This window comes from Bubalus kerabau, chromosome 11, assembly GCF_029407905.1.
Source record: "Bubalus kerabau isolate K-KA32 ecotype Philippines breed swamp buffalo chromosome 11, PCC_UOA_SB_1v2, whole genome shotgun sequence".
Taxonomy (NCBI): domain Eukaryota; kingdom Metazoa; phylum Chordata; class Mammalia; order Artiodactyla; family Bovidae; genus Bubalus; species Bubalus kerabau.
The window spans coordinates 105,794,335-105,809,944 of record NC_073634.1 but is presented as its reverse complement, the minus strand read 5'-3'; the positions used below and the strand labels follow the sequence as shown (position 1 = coordinate 105,809,944).

The window sequence follows — 15,610 nt, the reverse complement described above, 5'->3', positions numbered from 1 at the left end:
CGACACCTCCTTTGCCAAGGGCCATGTGGGTTAGAGACAATGTCAGGCAACCTTGGGCCCAGCTTGGCACCCGGAAGTGACTCATTCAGAAGTGTTCATCGCAGCGGGCCAGGCACTGGCTTGGTGCTGAAAGCCAGAGCCCAGAGGGAATTCCTTCTAGCAGAGAGGAAGCTTACCCACAGATAACTACTAGTCCAGGTTCGGTGTGTTCTGAGCTGTAAGCAAGGAGCCCAAGGAGGTCAGTGTGTAGCAGCAGGAGAACTCTAGCTGGAATGACCAAGGGAGGCTTCCTGGAGGAGGCAGCACTTGAGCAGGCCTCGTAGGACAGTCTGGACTTCAAGAGGGCATGTTCACGGCCTAGCAGCACTTACCATGTGCTGGGCCCTGCTCACTGCTGTAGAGGCATGGCCTCAGGGGATCCTCTGACAGCCTACAGGGAGGACGCTACATTCATCATTTTACAAAGGAGAATCTCATGGCTAGTGGGGGGCCACACCAGGCTTAATGTAATCACATCTGCTAAGTCTCTTCTGCTGTATGAGATAACAGCCACAAGTTTCAAGGATGAGACATGATATTGTTTTGGGGGGCCATTCTTCTTTTAAACTTATTTTAAAATATTAATTAATTTATTTATGGGCTATGCTGGGTCTTCCTTGCCGTGCGCAGCTTTTCTCTGGTTGTGGAGCAGGGACTTCTCATTGCAGTGGCTTCTCTTGTTGCAGAGCACCAACTCTAGGGCACACAGGTTTCTATAGTTGCAGCATGCCGGCCGAGTTGCTCCAAAACATGTATGAGATCTTCCCGGCCCAGGGATTGAACCTGGGTCTCCTGCATTGGCAGGCAGATTCTTTACCAGTGGGCTGCCAGGGAAGCCCCAGGGGGCCTTTATTCTACCTACCATGGTGATTCCATTAAGGACCTTGCGATGGGAAGGGTCTCCCGGGTGATCCAGGTGGGGCCCAACATGATCACAAGGGTCCTTACGAGAGAGAAGCCAGCAGGTCAAAAGCGGAGGAAGGAGGTCACCTTTCTCTGGAGGTGACCAGATGCAGTCTGGAGATGGAGGAGGAGACCATAAGCTGAGGGATATAGGCAGCCTCTAGATGCTAGAAAAAAAGAGACAACAGAGCGTCCCTCAAAGTTTCCAGAAGGAACCAGCTTGCTGACACCTTGACTTCTAGCCCCATGAGACGTGCTTTGGATTTCTGACCTCCACATCTGTAAGAGACTGCCTTTGTGTTTTTGTTTTAATTTTTTGTCTATGCTGTGATCCCTGGGTTGGGAAGATCCCCTGGAGGAGTACATGGCAACCCACTCCAGTATTCTTGCCTGGAGACTCCTCGTGGACAGAGGAGCCTGGCCGACCGCAGTCCATGGGATCGCAAAGAGTCAGACACGACTCAATGACTAAGCGCCACACACCATGTGGCATGCAGAATCCTAGCTCCCAGACCAGGGATCGAACCTGCACCCTTTGCATTGGAAGTGTGGAGTCTTAACCACTGGACCACCAGGGAGTCCCCCTTGGTGGTGTTGGAAGCCACCAAGTTGGCGGTGATTTGTCATAGCACTCACAGGAAACTGAGAGAGCCCCCAGCTGCGCCCACCTGGCCCCTGCCTGCCATCTGGTCACAGGGGTCTCTCGTGGCTCTGCCCAGCACTTACCAGTTTGGTCTCTCAACGTGTCTGTGAGTGACTACAGAGCTTTCTCTGCTTTTCAAGACTCTGCACCATCCCTCCCCAAAGCCTCAAGCACTAGCTCATACCCCGTAGGCACTGAACAAATGCTGGTCAAATGTAAGTAAAGGGGTGTCTTTATTTTTATTTACAGCTGTTGAGAGGAGCAGGCTTCTGACAGCAGTAACTGCTGGTTTCCCCGTGGCTGGAGTGCCATCAGAAGTGGGGATCAGCTGGCACACTGGCTGAAGCAGAGGGGTGCTAGGCCTCCCACTGAGGTGGGAGACGGCTCTGACCATCCGTGGCGGCCAGGAGGAGGCCTGCTGAAAGCCAAGCTGACCCAATCCCTGGGGGCAGCAAATAGGGGAGGATTTCTCTGGGCCTGCCTGGGGCTACTCTGGCCTCCTGGGCTCTGACAGGGGCGGCACTGAGCTCTTGGGCCTGCAGACAGCATCGGCTTGGAAAAGACCAGCTGCCACACTATGCGGCAGGGGAAATGTCGGTCCAGAGAGGGAAAGTGACTTGCTCGAGCTCACACAACGATTTGAGTCTCGAAACAAGTTTGATGAGTCCTGTCCAGGGCTGCCTCCAGGAGACTGGGGATCTGGGTGTGTGAGACTGGCCTCACTCCAGGTCGCACGGTCTCGGGGCCGGAGCCGGGCTCGGGGCAGCCTCACTTGAGGTTGTGCTGGCTCTCACGGTGCCGTCGCAGGTCCACTTTGCGCTGGAAGCCCTTGGCGCACAGCTCACAGCTGAAAGGTTTGAAACCTGTGTGCTTCCGGCTGTGGGTGATGAGGTTGGAGCTCTGGCTGAAGGCCTTCCCACACACCTGGCACTTGTGTGGCTTCTCACCTGCGGGGCAGCAGAGACAGGGTCAGGATCGCCCGGGCCAGGTGCCCTGCATTTGTTCTCTGGGACTTTATTATGTTTTATCTCACATTCGCTTTTGAAAATTATTAGAAAAGGGTGGCAAGAAAAAGTCTGACCACCCACCCCTTCCAGGGAATTGTATTCCAGTTTTAGGGGTAGGGACTGGGTCCACTTTGTTTATCAATGGAGCCTAGCACCTGGCCTGGGGCTCTGCACAAAAGAGGCACTGGCTAACAGCTGAGGAATGAATGACTGGGGGAATGGATGAATGGAGATGCGAATGAACGGATGGCTGGAGGGGTGAATGGATGATAGAAGGAATGGATGACCGGCTCTGGGAGGAATGAATGAGTGGAGGAACGAATGCATGGTGGGAGGGATGAATGAATGACAGGATGGGAAATAGAGCGAATGTGGAAGTGAACTGGGGAATGAATGGATGACAAATGGGGAAAGGATGAGGGGAGGAATGAATGAATGAGTATCTGGAGGGATGAATGAATGACAAATGGGGAATGAATGAGTGGAGGAAGGAATGATGGCGGCAGGAGGAATTCGCCTGCCGCTCTCTCTTCTACCCGTGGGTCACAGTGCTGACACTTTGCTCTCTCCTTCCGGTATTTTTTCTGTGCATTTTCTTTCCTTTAAGCAGCACAGCGTCCAGCCCTCCTGTCGGAGGGGAGCAGCCTCCCTTGTCAGCCTGACACCTGTCCGCCCTCCCCCTAGCCAGGTCCTAAGGCCTGGACCTTCAAACAGTGATCGGCAGGGATGCTCAGAGGCTCGGCCTGGGCCCTGGGGGGTGCTTGGAGGGACTGGGGGGCCCCGGGTGGGTGAGGGGCGGTGGGGCAGAGCAGAGCCCAGGCCTCACCGGTGTGGATATAGGTGTGCTTCTTCATGTCAGACTTCTGGTGGAAGCGCTTGCCGCAGAACTGGCAGGGGTAGGGCCGCGTGTCCGAGTGGATGAGCAGGTGCGTGGACAGGGTGGACGAGCGCTTGAAGGCCTTGCCGCACATCCGGCACTCGAAGCTGCGCTCCTGCCGGAGGAAACGAGGCCCCGGGGGGTCAGGTGGGGCCTCGAGGCCCGGGGCTGCCAAGCTGGGCGCAGGACTGGACCCGGCCGGGATCCCCTGAGGAACAGGACACTCCGTTGGGGTGGCCTCGAGGAGCAAGACGCAGGGGCCCCCCCATTCCTGCCCCTCCCAGGAGCAGCCGAGGCCTGGCGGCCTGGCGTGTCCTGCTGGGGAATCCTCCCTTGTGGTTTGCTTAAGAGTCTGAATTCTGGGGGCCCCGACTCTGGCTTCTGCCTCTTACTCGCCTCATGACCTCAGGCAAGTCATTTAACCTCCTTGAGACTCAGTTTCCTCATCTGTACATTGGACTAGTGAGTAGTGACCTCCAAGGGTCATTGGGAGGATGGGAGGTCGAGAACTGAGCCGGCAGCTGGCGTGACTGTGGACGTGATCACAAAGGGACGCTCTCACCATCCCAGCCTGTTTCTCCACCTGCACTTTCAGATCTACCCAGGTGTTAGCCCTCAGGTCAGTTTCAGGCGTTTTCCCTGGAATGGGATTCTGAAGAAGGGATCTTGGCATCAGGCAGGGCTAAGTGGATGAGATGAGCATTTAAATCTGACTCCCGGATTCTAAGAGTCAAGGGCCTCAAAGGTGAGAAATCTGCCCTGAGCGCCCAGAAGGCAGGGCCGTTTCTCAGCGTCCCAGACATCCACCTGAAATCCCACCCGAGCCCCTAGCCTCTTCCAGTTGTACACGGGGCCAGCCTGGTCCATCAGGGACTGTTAAGGGCAGGTGATGGGCACCCAGATCAAGGAGGCAGATGATAAGGGGTCCCAATCTGTCACTCTCAGAGGCATGGAGAGAGACCCACCCCAAGCGCCCTAGGATTCCTGGGGGGAGCACTGGGGCTCGGGCACTCGGCCAGCTGCCCACCTGGGAGTGGACGTGCGTGTGCTGTTCCAGGCTCACGGAGTGGCCGAAGGTTTTCCCACAGACGTCGCAGGCGAAGGGCCGGGTCCCGCTGTGGGAGCGGCGGGCGTGCACTTCCAGCCCATGGGGGGTGGAGAACACCTGTGGGTAGGGGCAGAGGGTGAGGCCCGGGGGACTGCGGAGGGGAGAGGGTGCCCAGCTCGGTCATAGGTGGACGTACAGAGGAGGGAGCAATCCCGCGAGCACTGGATTGCTGACTCTGCTGGCATGTGCTGTGTGTCCTGGGAAGGTCTCTTTGCCTCTCTGTGTCTGGCTTTCCTGGCTATAGAATGGCGTGGGAGGGGAGGTCTGGAAGGCCCCTTCTGGCCCTGTCTGGAGGCTGAATTGCCTGGTGGTTAAGAAGCGGGAGTTGGGCAGAGCCAGGTGGGAATGGTGATTCTGATATCTACTTGCTGTGTGTTCTGGGCAAGTGACTCAAACTTTCTGAACTTGAGCCCTTCGTCCACCTCCTGGAGTTCATGCACGTCGAGTGCTTAGCACAGGGCCTAACACATGGTCAGGGCTCAGAGTGATGACGAAGACGAAAATTGTGAATTCTTGATTCCCAGAGGACCCAAGTCACAGCACAGGGGGTGCCCAACTATGGACACTCATGGCTGCCAGGGTGCTGGGGAGGGGGTACGAGCGGGGCCCAGCCGCCCACCTTGCTGCATTTGATGCAGTGGTACGCGTCCATCCCCGGGGAATAGTGGAGGCTGAAGTCCAAAGGTGGCTCGGCGCTGGGCACCAGAGGGCTGCCATACAGGCTGACAGAGCGCTCCAGGAAGGCAGACTGCATGGTGGAGGGGGCCTGCCGGTAGCTATGGCCGTAGGAGGAAGCCAGGGCGTCCCAGGAGAAGCTGGGCTTGTAGAACGGGGGTGAGTCAGATGAGGGCGAGTCCCCATCCTGGGGTCGGGATGTCACAGCAGGTCCTTCTGTGGAGGGTGGGATGCTCGTCTAGTGGTGACGCTAAGAACAGGGTGCCAGCTCCCCGCCACCCTCCACCATGACCCCATGCGGAGGCTTTGGTGTGCAGCCCAAATTATTTACTGCAGGTGCTCACTGTGACTCCTTGAATTTTCAGTCCAGAAACGCACCCCAACCCCTGCAGAGCGCCCACCTCGCCACTGTGTGGGCCTGCCCAGCCTGCCCACCACACAGGAGTTCTTATCTGGGAATAAGCTCGCCGTCCTGGAGGGATCCAAGCAGAAGCCAGAGAGCCCGGACTGTCGACCCTTTCTGACTCCATAGCTCCAAGGGACCCTGCTTCCTCGAGCCTGTCCACCCTCTAAGTCCCCTTGCGCCCGCTGGGGAGAGGCGGGGGCCCTGGGCTGGGCACCTGGGCCGGAGGCCAGCCGGGTCATCGAGCTCTGCTCCAGCTCCAGCTGCGGCTCCCGTTTGAGGTCCGTCCAGTCCAGGCGCTGGTTTGGGAACAGGGAGCTGAGGACAGGGCTGATGCTCGGGACCTGGTCCCCGGCCACTGTGGGGGAGACAAGACAGTCAGACTTTAGCTCTGCTTAGAGGTCTGGTAAGAGTAGCGGGGTGAGGGGACACCAGAGAGACCTGCTGTGGCTGCTCCTGGAGACTCACACGCAGGGGCTTCTACCCAGGATGCTGGGAGCAGGGCGGAGACCAGGAGGAGCCGCCCCACCCCCTGGAGAGCTCCATTTTTCCAAGCACCCAACTTCAGCTCTGGATCAGCCCTCCGATCACAAATCACATGTCAGCTGCTGAGGACCAGATCTCACTCTCTGGGTGAGAAGAGATGGTGCAGCCATCCATTCATTCATTCATTCAACCAGCATTTACTGAGCTCCTCCTGATTCCAGACTCGGAAGAGCGGCTACTTCCGGATGGGATGCTCCTGCCTCCCCCTCTCGTCTCGTGGGGCAGGGAGGCCAGCGGGTGCGGCCTCGGACCAGCCTGGGCTCTGACTCACCAGGGCCAAGGGCCGGCGGCCAGAGCAGCTCATCCTCCCGGGCGCGGGGCTGGTGGTAGGTGTGAGCCTTCTTGCTCTTCACCAGGAAGGAGCGTGGCATTGTCAGCGGGTGCCCCACGCCTACCGGGAGAGAGGGTAAGAAGGGTTAGGTGGGACAAGAGGAAAATGCTCCTTTATGTTTCAGGGCCTCCTCCTAAAATCAGAACCTGTTGACTTGGGTTGGATGAGTGTGCCTGCGTGTTCAGTCACTAAATCGTGTCCGACTCTTTGCAACCCTGTGGCCGCCCCTCAGGATCCTCTGTCCATGGGATTTCCCAGGCAAGAATATGGGAGTGCATTTCCACTTCCTCCTCCAGGGGATCTTCCCAACCCAGGGATTGAACCCATGTCTCCTTCATTGGCAGGCGGGCTCTTTACCGCTGAGACAGCAGGGAAGCCTCTTAAAGCGGCTTGAACAGTGTCCCCTTAAAGTTCGTGTCCACCTGGAACCTGTGACTGTGACCTTGCTTGAAGATAGGGTCTCTGTAGATGCAATCAAGTGAAGCTGAGGTCACACTGGGTTCGGTGAAACCCTAGATTGAATATGATTCGTGTCCTTCTAAGAAGAAGGAAATTTGGACACATGACCCAGACACACACAGGAAGACGGCCGCGTGAAGACGGAGGCAGAGGTTGGAGGGATGAATCCCCAAGCCAAGGATGACTGGCCACCACCAGAAGCTAGGAGGTCTGAAACAGACCATCCCTCAGAACATCCAGAGGGAGCTGATTTAATCACGCTGACTTTGGATTTCTAGACCCCAGAACCCTGAAATAATCCACTCCTGTGTGTTAAGCCACCTGGTTTGTGAGTTTTGCTTTAATATTTATTTGTATTGATTTAGTTACTTCCCTGGTGGCTCAGATAGTAGAGCGTCTGCCTACAATGTGGGAGACCCAGGTTCGATCCCTGGGTCGGGAAGATCCCCTGGAAAAGGCAATGGCAACCCACTCCAGTCCTCTTGCCTGGAAAATCCCATGGACGGAGGAGCGTGGTGGGCTGCAGTCCACGGGGTTGCGAACCGTCCGACACGACTGAGCGACGTGACTTCATGTCAGTTGGCTGCACCAGGCCTCAGCTGCAGCTTGCGGGATCTTTGATATTCAGTTGTGGCATTCCGGACCCAGTTCCCTGACCAGGGATCGAACCCAGGCCCCCTGAACTGGTAGTGTTGAGTCTCAGTCACTGAACCACCAGGGAAGTCCTGGTGCTTTGTTACGACAGCTACAAAGCCTAATGTCCCTCACTGCTCTCTTCCTGGGAAACCAGCACACTCCCTTCTAGAAGATCCCAGACCAGATTACTCCTGCTGCATACTGAGTTGTGCTGGGAACAGAGAATGAAGGCCAGGGGTACCTCCGTCTGTGACCCACTGTGGACCCTGCGCCCAGAAAACTGCTTCCACATCCCACTGGGGTCTGCATTCAGAGACCGTGGAAACTTGCTGTCTGAGCTCAGGTTTGGGAGTCATTTGCTCATAGGCTGGAATCCCATAACCCATAACCTCTCTGGACCTGTTATCTTTTCTGTAAGGTGAGGCCTTCGGGTTCCTGGCGAGCCCACTGTATGCACTCAATGCCTATCAGAGGGGAGCCTGGCAGGTGGGCTGCAATGGGGGAAGCCACATCGATCGCAAAACCCGCACAATCATGTGAGTCGAGAGTTGATGCCGCCCTTGTCCGCCGCCCAGCCCAGAGCCTGCTCCCCAGGGAAAGAGGGGCCTTTTCTCTCTCCCTGTGGGTGGAAGGGATGGTTGGAGTTGTATGCGGGGCTCAAGGCCCGACGCTGGAGGCCTGAGGTCATTTTGTGCACACAGAGGAAGAAGTCAGTGTCCACCAAGTCCAGGGACTGAGCACTGGGCAGCCCAGGCCCAGCACTCAGCCCATGGGTCAGCGGCTGGGGCAGGGGCAGAGCAGGCTAGCCTGACTGTCCCGTCTTCCTGGCTTCGGGTGCAGAGCCCTCTGGGGCACAGAGCAGCTCCGGCCCCTGCCCCCCACGTGTTTCACCTCCCAGATCCCAGCCATGAGGGTCTCCTGAGGGCTCCCGGAAGACAGAGCATCGTCATGTGGTCCTCCGTCCGCCCCACCCCCAGGCCCGCACGGGCAGAAGTTGGGAGGAATTATTCAGTCACTGCTGGTCTGACAGCAGCTCTACTTGGGCCTGGAGGAGGAGTCACGCTGGGCAAGGCTGCGGGCGTGATAGGGCCAAGCGCGGGAAAAAGAGCGCGGGAAACAGCTCGCGGGGAGCTCCAAACAGCAGCAAGGCTCTGGGCGATAAGGCCATGGTCCGGGTGGGGGGCTGGGAGCCGGCAGATTAGAGGGCGCTTGGAGCCCTGCCTGGGGAGCTGTCCCCATCACCCCTTCCCCAAGGGGACGATCCGGAGCAGGCACCAACCGTGCCCAGCCCGCCTGCCCCTCTGGAGCAGCAGGAGTCTGGGCCTTGGCCGGTCCGCCCTGGGGGCCAGGCTCAGGCCCAGCCCCACCTTAATGGAAGCCTCAGTGTCCAGATCTGCTGAATGGGGACCACAAACCAACCTCCTGGGGCTGCTGGGCTGAAAAAGGACCGTTAATTATTCCAAGCGTGTAAGGGGCCCGGCGTGGTGCCTGGGGGGCCTTGGCCCGCGGAGCAGAGGCTTGGTGGGGGCAGGCACCACGTGGTCCTGGTGGGTCAGGTGGCATCCCCCGTGCCTGGGCTGAAGCCAGCAGGCATGGATGGGCATGAGCCCTGATTGGGAGCCAGACATGCGCCAAGCCCCTCCCCTCTGGGCCCTGAAATGAGTGGGTGGGACCTGAAGGGCTCTGGGGTCCTGTCCAGCTGTCAGATTTTGACCTCAAAGGCCAGGCCGGCCTGCCATCTTCCCCAGGGTGTGGGGCAGCCGCGGCCACCTTATCTTCCAGCGACAGTCTTCTTCCTCCTGCCTCCCTGTCTCCCCCCACTCAGGGCTCCCCACACCCCCTCTTCCTTCCCCCTTCTAACTCTTGGCTTCGGGAGCACCCCCTCCCTGCCCCCAGAGGAGGCCAGACCCTGGGCAGAGTGGGAGAAGACCTCTACACTCTGGGGACGGGCTGGAGGAGCTGGGTTCCCCTCGCCTTTTGCTCCTGGGGGAGCCTCTAAGACAGTGGTCTGTCTTTCAATCAAAAGATGATTTTTTTTAAAAAAAACATAGCATTTTATTGGTCGATCGACTAGAACCAGAGATGCCGTTAGAGCCACTGAGCTAGGATACAGGGGCTTACTTCTTGCAGCCTCACTCCGATAAGCCTGGCCTGTGAGCTGAGTAGCTATGACCCCATTTTACAGAGAAAGAGTTGAGGCTTAGAGACTGGCTCAGGGTCCCAGAGCGAGGCAGGCCTCCGTGCTCTTGGCCATCAGACCACAGGGTGGTCACTGTTTCAGGACAGAGGGAACTGAGCTGACAAGCCAAGGAGGAAACCTGGACAGCGTGGGGTCATCGACTCTGACCCCCACCAGGCGAGGGAGGCAGTGATCATCGTCGCGGGTCACAGGGGGCCGCCCAAGGCTGACAGAGCCACGTGGCTTGTCTAGGGCCTCGAAGCGGGGCCGGGCCCAAGGCTGACAGAGCCACGTGGCTGGTCTAGGGCCTCGCAGTGGGGCCGGGCCCATCGTCCCTGCCCTGCAGGGCCTGGACTCCTGGCCCCGCGCTCTGCTGGACTGAAGATGGCCTGCCTGGAGCAGGGAGGGGAAGGCTCCCTGGAGGGGCAAGAGTGGGGATGGGGGGAAGTCAAATTCTCTATCTTTGGTCTTTTTAGGAACCCAGCCGGGCCCACCTGGGTTCATGAGGAGTTTGGGGTGGAGAGGCTGGCAAGAGAACAGACTTCTTTTAGGAAGCTTCCAGGACCACTTGGGCTCAACCTGAGGAGACCCTCGAGGTCAGCTGATGGGAATTCAGGTGGCAACACAACGGTACTTCTGGGATTTGGGGGCACTTAAAGGGAGCCAGGGGGTCCCCGTTTCTGGGGTTCCCCAGATGGAGGAAGGCTTCTCGAGGCCTACTCTAGTGGTACCCCCACTGCCCACCCCCTCCCCTGCCCTCCCTAGAACATTCTCTCCGCTAAGCCTGGCACAGTGACAGCCGCATAGCCGAGCCCACAGCTGAGCCATCAAGCTCTCTGTGGGGGCCAAATGCACCCAGAGAACTTCCTTCTGGCCTCTGTGAGCTGAGTTTAAAAAAAAAAAAAAAACAGGAACCAATCACCTATACTATAGTTAATTAACAACCACACCGTTTTGATTCACACGAACCTGTTCTGAGAAAGAACTAAGAGCAGAGATTGTGAAAGAAGACCAAGATTTCTTCATAAAGCAGAGGCCTTGATGGTATCAGGGCCTCCGGAAAGAGCCTCGTTGTTAATATCTCTTCAGAAAGCCCCAGTCCTGATAGAGGGTCCCCCCCACCCCGCCCCGGCACCAAGTCAGAATCTCAGCCAGTGCTTCTGAAGGGGGGCAGCCCTGCACCCCGACTTCCACATGGAGCCAGAGCAGCTGGCCTGGGGTTTCCACCCAACAAGGCACCTCCTGTGCGGCTGAATCGGGTTCTGTGACCTTGAACTTGACCCCGTCTGCCGCCAACCTGGGGCTTGGTTTTCCTATCTCTCAAAAGGACGGTTGGACTAAGAGATTTCTAAACTTCCCTTTCGCTCTAAAATCCCATGCTGGGGTTCGTTGTCTCTGAGTGCGGGACTGACCCACCTTGACTGAGAAACTCATTACTCGGGTTCCCTTTTTGGGAGGGTTGAGAAAGCCTCCGTTGTTTCTCAGCGTCTGCTAGGAGGGACCCCTGGACTTCCTTTATGTCTGAAGACATGACTCAAGGGGAAACAAACAAATAAACAAACAAACAAGCCACTCGTTCCATGTAGGAGGCAGGGGGCGTCAGTCCTGGTCCCTCTAGGGGCCCCAGCAGAGAGTGGTCGTTAGTTCTACGGGAAATTTGGAAGGATCTCAAAAGTCTCTTTGTAAGTTCGGAGAATGTAATGTCAGAAAGGATCCCTGGTGTTCCAGTAGCTAAGACTAAGAGCTCCCAATGCAGGAGGCCCGGGTTTGATCCCTGGTCGGGGAACTAGATCTCACATGCTGCAACTAAGACCCAACACAGCCAAATTAAAGAAAAAAAAAAAAAAAAAAAAAGAATGGATGAATCCACCTCTGGGTATATACCCCGAAGAATTGCAAGCAGGGATTTGAACAGATATCTGTACCCCCATGTTCATAGCAGCATTATTTACAATAGCAAAAAAAGGCGGAAACAACCCAGATGCCCGTTCATGGATGAATGGATAAACGAAATGCAGTCTAGACATAGAAAGGGAATATTATTCAGTCTCCAAAAGAAAGGGGATACTGACCTATGCTACAGCATAGATGAACAATGAGGTCATCATACTACTTGAAATTAAGTCAGACACGGAAAGACAAATGCTGTGTGATTCTACTTATGTGAGTTACTTAGAGTAGTCCAGTTCAGAGACAGAAAGTAGCCGGGTAGGGGCCAGAGGCTGGGGGGAGGGAAAAATGGGGAGTACCTGTGCAGTGGGTAAGAGTTTCGGTTTTTTGCAAGATGCAAAACGTTCTGTAAGTGGCCAGTGGTGGCCGTAGCACCGAACGCCGCTGAGCCGGCCAGTCCGAAGATGGCTCAAACGGCCAGCTTCACGTTATGTGCCGCTGCTGCTGCTAAGTCGCTTCAGTCGTGTCCAACTCTGTGCAACCCCATAGACGGCAGCCCACCAGGCTCCCCCGTCCCTGGGATTCTTCAGGCAAGAACACTGGAGTGGGGTGCCTTTCCTTCTCCAATGCATGAAAGTGAATGTGAAGTCGCTCAGTCGTGTCCGACTCCTAGTGACCCCATGGACTGCAGCCCACCAGGCTCCTCCGTCCATGGGGTTTTCCAGGCAAGAGTACTGGAGTGGGGTGCCATTGCCTTCTCCTACGTGTCGTTTACCTCAATAAAAACCAAAGGGACTGAGCAAAACATTTCCCCAGCACCTCTAAACGAGAGACTAAGCAGCTCCATGGATTTGAATTCCTTGAAACAAAGGAACAAAAACCCCTTTAAGACTGAGGAGGGATAAAGTTTTCTCTTGTTTCTGAAAAGGGTTGAGAGGTTGTGTCACAGTGAAGCATCACATATGATCAGGCTGGTTTTCCCGGGTTGGGGCAGGGGGCTGCAGATCTGACTCCTAAGACTCTCCAGTTGAACCCCCTACCCGACCCCACTGTCCAGACAGCCTGGAGGGAATGCTCTGCCCTGGTTTTGAGTGGCTCCATCAGTCAAACCTAACCAGGTAGAGCTCTCTGGTGGTCCCCAAGAACTTACTGCTGAGAAACTGATATTCTAACCCCCAAAGCTTTTTTTTTTTTTATTTTGGCTGCTTAACTTGCCAGATCTTAGTTCCCCAACCAGGGATGTGATTGAACCCGTGCCCCCTGTAATGGAAGCATGGAGTGCTAAGCACTGGACCTCCAGGGAACCCCCTCTGCCCACCAAATCTGAGTTGGAAGAAACCTCACATGTCTTATGCAAAGAATCCTTTCCGAACCACCTCTGAGGACCAGAAACTTGCCCCTTCACTAAGACTGAAATATTTTTTTTTAATGAAATTTTATTGGAGTATAGTTGCTTTGGGGGGTGATGGGAGCCATGCTGCACAGCATGTGAGATCTTGGTTCCCCGACCAGGGATTGAACAAGTGTGCCCATGCACTGAAGATTGGAGTTTAACCACTGCTGGGGAAGTCCCTGAAATCTTCTACCCATTGTTCACTAAGAAACATGTAGGGGGTGAGCCCACGTGGGCAGGTGCAACTCGCCTGGCTTCCAGGTTAATTCGTGCACCCCTCCCCACCACGGTATCTCATGAACACCGTGGACGTTCTTCCCAGAAAAATGTACACAGGCATATATCCACAGTGATTCTGTGCACTGCCCCCCTTAACAAGCCCCAGTTTAGAGCGAGTGCCTCTCCCCATGCAGATTCTGTCTTGGCTTTTCCATCAAAATTAGGTAGAAGAGGCTGAGGCACCATCTCTCCCCGTGTCTTGTTCCCGGAGGCAGGGTGGTGGTGGGGGTGGGTGGTACGGTGGAGATGGCAGCCTCCCCCTCCCCTGAGGGGCTCTGATGAAAACAGCCTCCCTCTCCAAGTGAACCCTCTCCCGGGATCTTTGATGAAAGTTGCCTGGGACTCTGGGTGCTGAAGCTTTGCTGAAAGTTGCTGGGGACTCTGGATGCTGAAGCTAGGACTCCGTTCAGAGTCCTCATTCCCACACTCTCTCATTTCACAGCCAAGAAAGGCTCAGAGTGTCCTGGGGACAGACCCAGTCCGAGCCCACAGGTGGTGGACAGCGCGGCGCACCTCCACGTGTGACTCGCCTTGCCTGTCCGGGTCCCTGGGAGAGCTGAGGTGTGGGTATGACACTGTGCAGGCAGGTGACCTCTGTCAGCCTAAAATCAAATCTTCAAAGGGTGTTCATGGGACTTCCCTGGTGGTCCAGCAGTTAAGACGCCGAGCTTCCACTGGTTCGGGTTCGGGTTCTATCCCTGGTCGGGGAAACTTAGGGCCAAACAAGCAAACAACAACAAAAACATCCCCGGTGTTCACGCACAGTTGGAGGAAGGTAATTCCTACCAGGTGCGCGGGCTGGAAGCATCTCAGCTGAGACTGCTTCCTTGCCATCTCTTCTCCTCTGGGCTCGAGAGCTGAAAGCCACATTCCACAAAAGAGATTTTTTCCAGCCCACCTTAGTCTTCCGAGGACTGCCAAAGGGACTAGGTAACCTACTTGGAAACAATCTAAGTGAGATACGCAAATTTCAAAAGGAGAGGCAGGGGCTTCTCCGCACTCACCTGTCCAGAGCCGGTCTGCGGGAAGAACCTGGCTGCGTCTCTCTGCGTATCAGCACCACCCGGTCAATTCGTGACTCTCGGCACAAATAGATACTTCTCCTTTTTTTTTTTTTTTTTTCCCACCCTCTGTGTGTGTGTGTGTTTTCCTCTTCTGTTCCCCTCCCTGATTTTCAATCTGATTATTTGTGTCAAAATCTGGCGGCGAGGGAACAGCCAATGAAGAGAGTGGCAGAGCGCGGAGCTCTATTTGCTTATCAAAGCTCTCCAGGACTCCCCATTCTCTTCCCTAACCCTTCACTCCGGGAGCTGCACTCTCTCTACGGAAATTTTTAACAACTTGTGGATTTTAACAGTGATGGCTAAATCCTTAAAGTTTTAAAAAGTGAAGTTGAAATACAACATTTACTTAAAAACCTGATCTTGAGTAGAGAATTCATTGAGTTAGTCTCTTTCTTTCCTTCTTTCTTTCGCTTTCTTCCCCTTTTTACTTCTTCTCTTTCTTCTCCTTCCTTTCCATCCTCCCTTCCTTTCTTTCTTCTCCTTCCCTTCCTCCGCCCCTCTGTGGACGCAGCTTCCCCAGCGCTCTCCTAGGAAGCCCCTGGCTCGCGCTGCTGCAGACTGCTTTTAGAGGGGCCCCCTCTTGTCCTCGCAGAAGTCGCCGTAAAGAAAAAAAAAAAGTCAAAATTCACGCTTCCCCAGCCTTGACCCTAGATTGAGTGAGGAGTAGCGGGCGTTGTACTGAGAGTGGGCGCTTCCCGCATCGCTGGGACCCTCAGCCGCCGGGCGCACCGAGCGGGCCGCGCTCCGGTCCCAGGGCCCGCGTGTGCTGCCACCTGGTGGCCGAGGCGGGCACGGGCGGGGCTGGCTTCCAGGGGTCCCGGCCCCCGCGGGAAGGCTGGGAGGGCCTGTGGGGGACATTCCAGCCCCTTTGGCACAGACGTTCCTTTGAACTTCCCGCGGGGAGACGTGGATTCGATCCCTGGGTCGGGAAGATGCCCTGGCGAAGGAAATGGCAACCCACTCCAGCACTCTGGCCTGGAGAATCCCATGGACGGAGGAGCCTGGTGGGCTACAGTCCATGGGGTCGCAAAGAGTCAGACACGACTGAGCGACTTCACTGGCACAGGGGCCCACCCCTGACCCCCCTGACCTCCTTCCTCCTCCTCGGCCCCTCAAGCCTCCTCCTCCTCCTCCGGCTTACGGGATGGCTGGTTTGTTTCAGGAGGTTTTGCATACGG

At 56.2% G+C, this 15,610-nt stretch overlaps 1 protein-coding gene across 2 annotated transcripts; it reads right to left on the bottom strand.

Moving 5' to 3' along the window:
* Nucleotides 1-1,801: 1,801 nt before the first annotated feature.
* GFI1B (growth factor independent 1B transcriptional repressor) lies at nt 1,802-15,201 on the bottom strand. 2 transcript variants are annotated; one of them, XM_055539217.1, is made up of 7 exons: nt 14,373-15,201; nt 6,473-6,592; nt 5,873-6,013; nt 5,197-5,468; nt 4,497-4,634; nt 3,419-3,677; nt 1,802-2,532 (listed from the first exon to the last, which is right to left on the bottom strand). In XM_055539217.1, exons 2-7 carry the CDS (start codon nt 6,570-6,572, stop codon nt 2,354-2,356), a joined length of 1,089 nt encoding a protein of 362 aa, XP_055395192.1. In that variant the 5' UTR covers nt 6,573-6,592; nt 14,373-15,201; the 3' UTR covers nt 1,802-2,353. The 2 variants fall into 2 exon arrangements, with proteins under 2 accessions (XP_055395192.1, XP_055395193.1); XM_055539218.1 differs by having other exon boundaries at nt 3,419-3,584.
* Between the last annotated feature and the right edge of the window lie 409 nt (nt 15,202-15,610).